We start from the raw sequence: 12,007 nt of genomic DNA, 5'->3' as shown, positions 1-12,007 counted from the left end.
TGATTCTAAGGTGAGATGAAGACTGGAGTTAAGAGTTCACAGCGCGGGATCGTCCAATTCGAGCTATGTTCCCAAGGGAGAACCTTAATCCCAAATCACCAACAAACCTCACATCTTCCCACGAGGAGCCTTGCCGTGACAACATGTGCTACTGATTCTATGATATTACACAATTATATTAAATTGATTTTGGATTGCGTGGAATCATCAGAAATGAAAAAAATACTTCTTATGTTTGTTTCGAATTAAGCTACGGCGTAAAGTTAAATTAGTATATTAGGCGTATAGTTAATATCCTTAAAACCCATATTAACCGTGCTGTGTAATTGGGCCTGAGGGGTGCCGAGGCCCCTCTAAAATTCGTTATGGGTGAGAGGAAAAATGTGTCAGGCTTTTCGATTTACCCCGGAGTGTCCAGATATTGAGATTCGAGTTATCAGGGTTCTAATGTTGGTCATATGACTCTTCTAAAATGCTTAAAAAACTTAAAACTCACTGCTTATAAAATTTCCCGGGGAAAGAACCCCGGTTTGCGCCCCCAATATTTTTTGTAAGTCGGCATCCCCGCGTATAATCGGAAATTTAGTAAGTCTGTGGTGGTCACCAAGTACTAAAGGCAGCTTATATATATTATAACATATATTATTACTGTGTTTTAAACAGCGGAAATTACATTGTGTTGCAAGCATATATAGTACATATCTCTCTTTTGCTAATACCTACAGTACCAATAAATGTTATATATCTTCGTATATGTTACATATATTATCTTCGAACGTTGAGACTACGAGTCGTTGATGTAATCTTCGGCGTTGAAGTCTCCAAGTCACATACTCAGCATTGTATACATACGAGGAAAAGGATGTCGAGTGTTAACTTGCTGTTTTTTTTCTGCAAATTTCTTTGTGCGGTGCATATCTTGGAATTTCAATTAAAAAAGGAATCGCGATATTTGAATGAACATGAGGAACATACTTATACATAATACTTCAAGTAGGACATTATCTGCCCAATTTCAACTACATACAACTTGAAGTCCTCTTACGCTCACTGTCAGATGTAAATACAAGTTATTTTTTGTCATAAATATTTAACTGCGTTTCAGCGTAGATGTTGGCGTGTGATGTCTCACAAATTACGCGATATATTCGCTTATTTTTCCCACTACAGAGTATTAAATAACCTATGCCATTTGATGGAATTTTATTAATTCATAATTAAAATATTTGAGCAAAAATGCTACATACAAAAATACGTCGGGTGAGAAACGAGGTGGTATGCATAATAAAAGGAGATGAGAGGGAATGTAGAAGCAACATACGTTAGAGAAGGATCCGGAGGACAGCATATGTCATAACTGGACTCAGTGTTTACGTAAGAAATATAATGAAGGGAACATTTGAAAGAAAAGTCCCCAGAAGAATGCCAAAAGATAAGCAAATGGGGCATATTATAGGGGGCGCAGGGAAGAACAGCATCAGAGAAATGAAAAGAACTGACATAGGGAGCGAGAAATGACAGTATCAGTGTACCAATCTTAGGAATTGAGCACTCCAAATTAATGAATGAAATGACGTATCCTTTTATAAACCTTCCCCAAAATACGGGAGTAACATATATCATTGGAAAGACGAACGATTTAAAGAAAAAAATTCAACGTCTCCAGAAATAAATTTAACAACAGTGAAATAATGTAGAGAAAACTTAAGCCTGAATCACATGATCATTTTTTTCGTCGCGAAAAGTGATCACCATCGCGATCACTAGAGTGATCACTCGCAAATGATCGTCGCCGGCAATTGTTTTTCGTGATCGTGATGAGGATTCACATCGCTATTTTTCATCACTCGTCCGGTCGCTTTTTCCGTCGCTAAAACCGTCCCTAAAACCCTGTATCAGCCAATAGGAACGCATGCCCGTATGGAGCGATTACAGCGCAACGTTTGACAATCGTGGGAACGACATAGATAAACAAACACGCTGTATATTTTCGTTATGTGGGTCCCATGACAACGAGCTGTGATATTGAAAGTGATGCGAAAGCCGACGGCGGGAGGGACCGTGTGATTCAGAAAAAATGATCACTAGAGCGATCGCTTTTCGCGACGAAAAAAATGATCGTGTGATTCAAGCTTTACATTAATTGTTGTGGATGAGGAAATAATGTTAACATTGCAGCGTTACAAAATTAATGCTGATGTACGAATTTTGAAGAAACGGCCGCATGATTTCTTTCGCTGTTTGTGCGTTGACCGTGATAGTTCGTCCGGACCACGGTCTTAGAATATGAGAAGGTCTGGACACTCTCCGTTCAGGCATGGTCATTTAATGAAGCCGTTTCCCGTTGAGGCCGGTAGGGGCGCCACCTATCCTGAAGGGCAAGTTACCTACGTATCTGTATACGATACTTCAGTAATTATGAACTAATTTATGGCAAAAATGAATATAAACACATCTAAAGTGGTTACTAGTTAACAAGTTCATATGCACTTAACATCTTATAGCGAAAAATACCTAGAAATCGTTCTCATACGTGAGTATTAATCAAATGGAAGGCGTTGGATTTCAGCTTCGTCTGCTTCCATACCTTTGTAAAATCAGTTACAGCCATAACGAAAGATTGTCAGCAGTTAAAACCTTATGTAGTGATGAAAGGTATTTTTAAGGAAATAATTATTTATAGCTATCTTGTGGTAAACGTTAATATAAGTTGTCATAGAAGCTACGTACCTACGCACCATTGCCTCTGAGCCCATCGGCATGTTTCCACGGCCTTATAAGAATATAGATGTTATTCCTTGCTTTCAAACACTATTAACAAATATAATATCAAAAACGCAAACGGCTTCTTACCAAGGCCGAAGTGAAATACTTCTTATGAAGTGACGTATGTTAATGTTTTTAATCTCCTGAGTCTCGATCAAGTGATAACAATAATGGCAGGGCACAGCAAACCTAAAAAAATGATTCTATCCTAGGGACGTTTTGCGGGTATAGAATAGGCATATTTAATCGTTGAACAGGGTGAATAATTTCCGGAAGTACCATTATTACCGTTAAAGGCTATTTTATAACGATGCTTGCCTACTCACCAAAGGAATAATTTGAGATTTAAGGAAGTAAAATACCATATGAAAGATAAGAACGAAAGAGATTTTGCAAATAATTTCCGAATAAACTTCCACGAAAACAGTGCAATGGATATAATCCGAGGGATTTGCGGATGTCTGATCACTTTCAGGTGCTGTCAAATCTGAAATATTATCCCTCGCCCAAAAATAAGATGAGTAGTACGACAGAAACCACAGGCTAATACTGCTAGTACGCGGTAAATGTACTTTTCATGAGAGTTACATGCACCATCGATAACAGCTGCATTAAAAGAAATCATCGAAAGAGGTATTAAGAATTAAAACGATTCACATTTTTCCAACTTATATAATGTACACACACATCAAATCTACATTTCCAGAATGATTACACAATGCTATTGAAACTGAGATTATTTATACAATCAATGCAAGGTAATGTCATGAAAAATAAATTTTAAGTACTCACAATTTAACACTTCTATTAATTCTTTCTATTTCTAATTACTAATCATTCTAAGAGATTCAATTTAGTAGGAGAGAATGATGAATAGTTGATGAAAGCCATCGCACATCTTGCATTTTCTCAGTGTTACTTCATTCCTCCACTGTGAATGACATTGACCACTGGAACAGCAGAACCTGTAATTTAAAATATGTATAATTTTGGAGCTTTAGCACACCAAAAAAAGGAATCGTACAGGTATTTCATCGCTTCTCAGGGTCCTTGGGGACTCTAAAAAGCGGAATCCTCGAAGTCTTGTGGCCATAACCAGTGGTGCAACGCGGTACCACACACGTCCACGGCATTTTCCTTTTTTCAGTAAATCCGCGTTATATATCCACGAAATATTAATGTAGAACAATAAGGAAATAATGCAGAAGACTAAAATTTGAAAATAAATTAAAACTAAATTTTAATTAATTACAAAAATGACTATTTCCACTCACCTGTAGTATGCGCTCAACAATGCGGAAATTAACTTACCCGCTAATTCTTGCCCTCCAGAATACGTGGCGCCGCCCCGGCAAACGTGCGGCAGGCTGAGGAAACGACTTCAATAGAAGACCATGGGTTCCCAATGGAGTGGGATAGGAAGTGTCATGGGGCTGGTCCGGACACGGGTGGCTTGGAAGGTAAACGACAATGCGTTTGGTTGGTTCGGGAGCGGCTTCGAGTCTTGTTTTTTCTACTTCCCTGGATACCAGTCAACCGGACTGAGGAGGGAAAAGGAAAATTCGGCAATAAAAAACTCTCACCAAGAAGTGACAGGATGAATTCCTCCGATTGTTCCCTACACTCACGATTCGGGGTTCGCCCCTCAATTGTTTGCACACGACTTTGGTATCGCCCGAGACTTATCCAAACCCGACTATCACGGCAGTGACTCCTTTTTTTCGGAAACCGGTTTTTTAGGCGCATAGTTTTTTTGAAGGAACCAGAACCGGAAGATGCGTGAAACTTTCCATTCAGGATCCCGCCATTAAGTGGGTCAGATGCGGCAGGCAGTCAGTCAATCGGCGATGTCTGTTTCGGCGGTGCCCGTATGGTTCGCGCGTGTGGTGCCGGCGGGTATGGAGTAGGCAGGCATCAAAGTGTAATCGCCCATCAGATACGGATGTACTCACCCATATCGGCCCACGCGACTCCTCTCCTTAGGGCCTCCAGGAATCTGGACACATCCTCGACGCAGGGCAGCGCATCGCCCTCCAGCTCCACTCCATAAGATTTCCATCTCCCTGCGGAAAGAAATTTACCTTAGTCAAGCATTTATGTGATTTGTTAATGAAGTACTTTACAATCTAAATTGATATGGAAAATCATAAGGTGCGATTTTTCCACGAAATATTTTTTTTCCGGCCAGGGTTTCAGTGACACAACATCGTCCTCCAAATTTCTAAAATATTGATTAATGAATAAATATATCTGATGCTCTTAAAAAGACAATTACACTAAAATATGAAGCTAATTAACAGCTATTTGATGCGCAGTTTGCATATTATTGACACATATTTAAAAATATTAGGTACACGGTATCTTCTTAAGGAGGATGACGATATTGTTACTCTCAGACCTGGATCGGAAAATTTATTTTGTGGAAAATTATACCTTATTATTTCAGTGTGGACACAGTGAACTCCATCGTGCTGGAATGTTCGGATTCATAAATTAATATGAATTTCCTAGAGTCCACGGAGAAGCACACTATGCATAAGTTCCTGGTCAGCCTATTTGTCTGAAGTATCTATGTATTCAAATATCATACTCAGATACACCGTCTTATAATTTTGAATCGGTGATGGCGTCGGTGGACCTGTACAAAAAAGCAGTTAGTTATTTTCATACCTAAAGCAATTTAAATGGCAATGTTCTACATTTAGATCATCAAGTAAATTTTTAAAAATTAAATCAATACAGTAAACAAATCTCTTGTAAACACAGAAATTTGCCTATCTCATGGTCTCATAAATTTGATCAAGGAATATGCATGGCCATTATGATGATGTTAAAAGTTAAATCATTTTCAATGAATTTAATGATTTGAAATTAGTATTGAAGCAAGCAAATCCTAATTCTAGGTATTTCCTGTTGCTTAGAATATCTATACCAAGCCGGGCATCCTACAGGGAAGATGTCCGGCATAAGTTATGCTATTGATAAAATGTTTTGTGGGAATTAAGAATTACAGCTTACAGCAGTAAATAAGTATAAGGCTATAATGCTAGATGAATGCTAAAAGTAAGTGTAGCGTAATAAATCTTTGGCACGCCATTGAAATTTAGTTCCAGGAAGGTAAATGTACTGTGGGTAAAATAATGTTGGTATTATAAGGAGTAGGCAGTAATAATCAGTAGAGATTGGCACTACTACCACAAAGAGAATCATGAAAAGCTGCTTCAACAGTTTAATTGCTTACATTATAGCATCCACTCTGTTTAAATGTGGACTCTTATTTTAGGCTATGCTATTGAAAAAATGAGCTAAATTATTTTTTCTCAATAAGCTGGTAGGTTGATTCAGTCAAAATAAGATCTCGTCAATTTTGAAGATCGCAAATTCGCGATGAATTATATGCCATTCGCAAATTTCGCAAATTTTCCGCCCATTAGCAACATCATTGATGGAACCAACTGAACCTAACTCAAGTTGATTTCAGAATGGGCGCTCTCCTGTATTTATTTCATTTTCAAGTAAGCCTGCGTGTCCGCATCTTAAACGCAAATTATAATTCATTTCGCTCCTCAAAATTCGATCGCCTCCGTGAATTCAGAATCCTTTTTCACTCTCACTTTGTCCCTCCGGCTTTTAGGCCCACCCTGTTCTGGTTCCGACTCGCGTTCCGGTCTGAGGAGAAAGGAAGAAAATATCGCTTCCGGTTTTTCCACTCCAAATCGTGTCCGAGGTCAAAATTGAGCAACATCATGCTATCGAGATTGAAGATTCTGAATTCTGCCTCGATTGAGTAAACGCCCAAAATCATATTACATAATTTCTTTCAGAAAATGAGACTTATCTCGTAGGTGAGAGCTACTCGTTTAATGCTGAGGTCTTCATTATTGAAATAAGTATACTGAAACCCTACACATCGCAAAGAAGCTCATTTTATTAGAATATCCTGTGTGACCTCCTGATCTGTTCAGTCTTATTTCTTCATAACAGCTCATCAAACAAAGTTTTTTTACTTACGAAATTGATTACGCCATTAATTGTATTAACTGTGATTTCTCCATTAAATGAGTTATTAATTCAATGAAAAGAATGATTAATACATTGAATTCAATGGTTCCTTTTTAAGGAGTTGTATTTTCCACTTAAATATTAAGTTCACAACTTAATTACTTAAGCTGAAATAACATTCTAAGCTCTTCAAACTAAACGGCACACAAATAAATTATTGCGTTTCCATAGATGACTTGCGAAAGAGAGAAGAGGAAGCAAAAAACGACAGCGATGGATTTTCAAAAACAGGATTGAGTGCAAAATTTGCCTTAAAAAAAATGCCAAGAAAACCAAAAATTACTTCAAAACTATCTCCGCGATGGAATGTGAGCCTATATATTAATTTTTTGGTGGTAAAAACAGTCTATTGGCCTATATGAGATCATTGGGCAATCATGGATATGATGAAATGCCTTAAATGGACTCTAGATTTATTTATGGACTCTAAAAAAACATGTAATACCGTTTTGAAAAGAGAATCCAAAAGTCATTCATATATTTGTGGAAGGAATCCGTTCTGGTTCATGTGGACACCACAAGCCTTGGTTTCATCTCTAATCTGCTGTCATTCCTCGTGCTGTGATGATGGTGCACATATATCATTTGAGCTAGTTCAGCGATTTTCGATCAAAATCAGGAATTATAACAATGAAAATTTTATTGGCAGAAATATGATACTCGTTGGGGGTTTTGCGAATTAGCAATGTTTAACTGTTATTGACTGAAATAACCAAGTGCATTCCAGAATATAACTAAAAAAGAGATGATTAAAACTAAAATTTCATCATTCATACTTTGTAAAAATGCCAAAAAACTTATTAACATCAAAGTGGATCACTGAGAAAATTAAGTTGTGAGAACTTAATTTTGACTTTTGTGAAAAATTAACCGATGAAAGTAAACGTTAAAATGAGTAAGTTAAATAAAAAAACTGATCTGAAATTTTCCCCTTTGTTAATTTCTCATTGTACAGGTATATCCCATTGAAGAGTCAATATGGCGTGTAGATACTACCGTTTTGTGAACGTCACACGCATCAGATATATCAATTATTGAAGTTTACAATTACACGTCCACCCCCTACCCTTGTGATTGCTGTCTCCAAAGAATATGATCTCCAAAGTTTTTCGGTCACTCCACTCAACCAAGCTTTATTCCATTTTATTATGATAAAATTTTCAAGTATCTACTTAGTCTTGTGAGTAAGCCTAACTATGTAAGAACTATATTTTGCTGGGCCCATATTCGTCAGAGGTCATCGCACAGCATCGAGTTAGCATTGTGTCTAGGTTCGAGTTGGCCTCTTTCCCCATGTCTTCGGGTTTGAAGCCCAGTGGTGGTTAATATTTTTCTTGAGTGCTGTGGGAAGGGCATTTCATCTGTTGATTGAGGCGTTGCCCTGATACTTTGGTGCCTTTTATTAAGAGAAAGCTTACGCCAACACTGAGATTACCTCCGCTATTCTTTCGCCGTCAAAACTTCAAAGCTCAAATGACCTTAGAAGTAGGATTCTTTCTTCCGATATCACGCGATAACAAATTTGATGGGTAAAAATCACCAAGATTTGTTGCAATAGTTAACGAATAATTTTAACGGCTAAATGGTAATTGAATGAAAACTAAACTATGTTTTTCCACATAAAATATTTATTAGATCACTACCATGGTTTCTATGCTCCGCATCATCCTCAGGTCTGATCTAATAAATATTTTATGTGGAAAAAAATAGTTCAATTTTCATTCAATATGAATAAATTCCATAAAGTAACGTCTTAAACCATCAACTTCGTTAAATGGTAATTTTTTATGCCCTTAAATGAAACGGCTGGTCTCACTGATTAGTCTTCGATTGTTTATGATGCGGCTCTGTGGAATTTGTCCAGCGTTAAATGAACATATTGACAACTCTATCAATCCCACACAGTTTATTCGGTATACCGTCGACCGGTGTCACGACTTCGGTGTCATTATCAAGAGAAAATAATAATACCAATGTATTTCCTCTTAATAATTACACGGGGATATTGAAACCGGTCTAAGCTGAGTGGAATGGGGAAATTTATTAATGTATTCATTTAACTGGTTAGCTTTTTATTTTATCATTTATCATTTTTATTAATTTTTGCATTTTTACTTGGTGCTCCCGATGGTGCTTAGCACAAATTAAAAGCAGGAATTCGCTGGATAGAAATCAAATGAAGTGAGTGGAGCTAGTCAGGTAACGTTCCCGATATGCAGGGGAAAAGGGCGAGTGTTGAAGGGTGCTAAATCCCCATAGGCTCACGGGATGGGAGAAAGTAAACGGCTGTGGCGGCCAGTACGCGGAGTTACGTGACGATCCGTGCGGTCACGACGTTCTCCCCGCGCTGCAATCCACCCCCATGTGGCGGGATATTGCCTCATAGTTGTGGGCGGGAAAAATGCCAGGAAGTGCGCATGCGCAAGGGGCGCGATCGAAATCTACAAGCGCACATTGCTATCTTAATTCCTCGGTGATTTTTTTTTGTTTCCATCTATTTCCCGGCATGGTATTTGTACATTTACGTATTAGAATTACCCCGTAAGGTTTAATACAGGCTGCAAACCATGTCTGCAAGCTGGAAATACAGACATTTACCTCAATTGAAGCATTGAACGTTGTCGTTCAGAGATTACACCTTAGCGTGGTTCACGAAAGTTCATCTTATAGTTTACTTTTCTGTATATACTTATTAAGCTTGCCGGCCTGAGTGGCGGCGGGGTAAAGGCCTCGGCTGACATTCCAGGGGTCTCGGGTTTGAATCCCGCCTGGGTAGATTTTCTCCCGTCCAGAACATCAATATATGTACGTGTCCATCAGCTTAATTGTAAGAAAGGACTGTATTGTAGCTACTAAATTCGGTTGATGAATAAAGACGAAATTAAAATTACTAACCCGCAAGCCGCCTCCATTGGCATGTGGTAAGTACACTAGCAGTTAACAAATAATAGGGAATAGTGCACACTATGTTCCGTCTATCATTAATGGAATTCCAATATTTTCCGGTGGAAAAGCAAATATGTTTACTTATAATTCCGGCAAAATATCTTTCTTAATTTATCTTGGAAAAGACGACCGTGAGTCTAGGTCAGCGCGACAAGGAAATGTGGAGAGAAACCCGGCGTCGGTATTACCCTCCTCTTAACGAAAGGCTTCAAGGGGACCACGGCTTAACGTTCCATATGACGGACGCAGTGTTGTACTTGAGGTGCCATCCACAGAAAACTCGAATAGGGTTCAATCAGTTTGCGAAAAATCTCTGCCACCATTAAGATTTGAACCCGGATCGATTGAGTGGGAGGCCAATGCTCCAGCCACTAAACCAATCAGAACCCCCCTTTCTCTCTCTCCTCCTACAATCGCGTCTGCTTCCTTTTCCTTCTTCCTCTCCTTTCTTACTCACTTTTTAAAAAGTTGATTCCCTGGCCATCGCTCATTTCGTGGGTGAAAGTGTTTTTTCAAAAACTTGTTGGACCACTACTCAAATTCCCGCCCTACGAAAGAGTAACTCTCTGCTTTCCAAATATATTTATCTCCTCTCTCCTTTCCTCGCATCGTGCTTTTTCACGTCGAACTAAGCGTCAAAGAATGAGTTCTTTTTACGGGTCCTGTAACGGCCACCCTCGGGCGTCGGGAGAAATCGTTTCCACGGAATGTCGCCTCTACGAACCTGCACTGTGCCGCACAAGACGAAACTACGCAAAGAAGTCGCTGTCCAGAGGAAATGGTCGATCAAACAACCGTTAAATCCGTCGGAAAGCCTTTATTCTCTGTCTTTCCTTGATTCACTCAGAGCGGGAGCTTGTGGTAGGATCGCCGGAAGTGTGAAAGAGAAAATTAAATTCCATTTTTGGGTTTGAAGGCCTGTTTTACACGAGGGTGATGTGCAAATTGATGTGTGGGCAAATATTTTCTTTTAAGAATACGTGAGTTTAGTCACGAAAAGCTGCGCATCTCAACGAGAATATCTCCAGATGAAGAAGTATGTCCTTTCCTGAGGATTAATACATCTGCAAGCGTGGTGACCCTATATTTACCTTTATAAATCTTTCATAAAAAACCGCCTTCTATATACCGTTAGTGAAATTCTCTGCAAAGAAAATAAACATCTTCTAATCAGAACTGAATTTTCAGTTTGCATTGTAGCAGCGCACCTCAGTCACTCTGCTAACCAAATAAATCTTGGAAGAAAGAAGGTACCCACAAGCGTAATGATGACTTCATTGTTTCCAATGACTTTAGATATCCTTGATTTTTGGCAAAGATTAGGTTTAATTTGCTAAAGGAAGAGTTCGTTCAGTAATGAAGATAACAAAATTTTCGCCCGACTATGAGAATACGATGTTTGAATTTGCTGCCAATTTTTTAAATGAAGGTAAAGGTGGGAATATTTTTCCAAATGAAAAAACTGGAAAGTTCACGTATTATATGGAGAGAATTCTTTCAAGTTTATGGCTAATGAGGCGATTTAAAAAAATACATTTACACGTGGCGTTTTGTTAATTTTCGACACAATAGGTTTCTGTCCAAGCTTCCCTTCCTTATCCTTCCCTCATGGCGTAAATGACCTCAGTTGTCGGTCGCCTCCTCCAAGTACCAAACACCATGCCTGAATTAGATGTTTTTGCAAAGAAATTTTTTTAGCAAAACTGTACGGCGATTTTTCCCGGTTGGTCGATTATATTCCTCTTTTGATACTAAGTGGTCTCATTTTATCGTAAAATAGTGCAAAAAACGCATTTTTTAGCATTTTATTTCAAAAGATTCTCATTTCCTCAGATTTCAGTATATAGAACCCAAATAGGAGTAATAAAAGTGATGTTATAGCTCTACAAAGGCTTATTTAGCTGCGCTCTACAAGAATACACCGGCAGACTCCAGTTCGGTCACTTTCAGACTGGGTTAAGCCGATTTCTGTAGTCCTAGACACCTATCACTATCACAAATAAAAATAGCTGGGATTTGTCTAGTGCCCATTACTCTTTGTAACGTTTGCTGTTTATGTTCAATTAATACTGTTTTTTATTTTGTATTTATGTTGAATTTGATGTTTGTGTGCATTGAAGAGGGATGGAAGGTTGCCAAGGGGTTTTTGTTGGATGAGAAGGGGATTGTTGTAAGAGGGAAGCCATGAAGGAAAGATCTTGAAGGAAGGATACGAGGAAATAAATAGCATTTT

The 12,007-nt window shown here is 38.4% G+C and overlaps 1 protein-coding gene across 1 annotated transcript in view; it reads right to left on the bottom strand.

Annotated features, from left to right (window-relative positions):
* Nucleotides 1-12,007, bottom strand: part of LOC124165452 (nose resistant to fluoxetine protein 6-like) — an 86,304-nt gene that overhangs the window by 49,313 nt on the left and 24,984 nt on the right. Inside the window, exon 2 of the mRNA XM_046542880.1 lies at nucleotides 4,719-4,829. Within this exon, the coding sequence (XP_046398836.1) occupies nucleotides 4,719-4,829 (111 nt within the window). The remainder of the gene's footprint in view (nucleotides 1-4,718; nucleotides 4,830-12,007) is intronic.

Source organism: Ischnura elegans, chromosome 9 (assembly GCF_921293095.1).
Source record: "Ischnura elegans chromosome 9, ioIscEleg1.1, whole genome shotgun sequence".
Taxonomy (NCBI): domain Eukaryota; kingdom Metazoa; phylum Arthropoda; class Insecta; order Odonata; family Coenagrionidae; genus Ischnura; species Ischnura elegans.
This window is presented reverse-complemented; position numbering and strand designations above follow the sequence as displayed.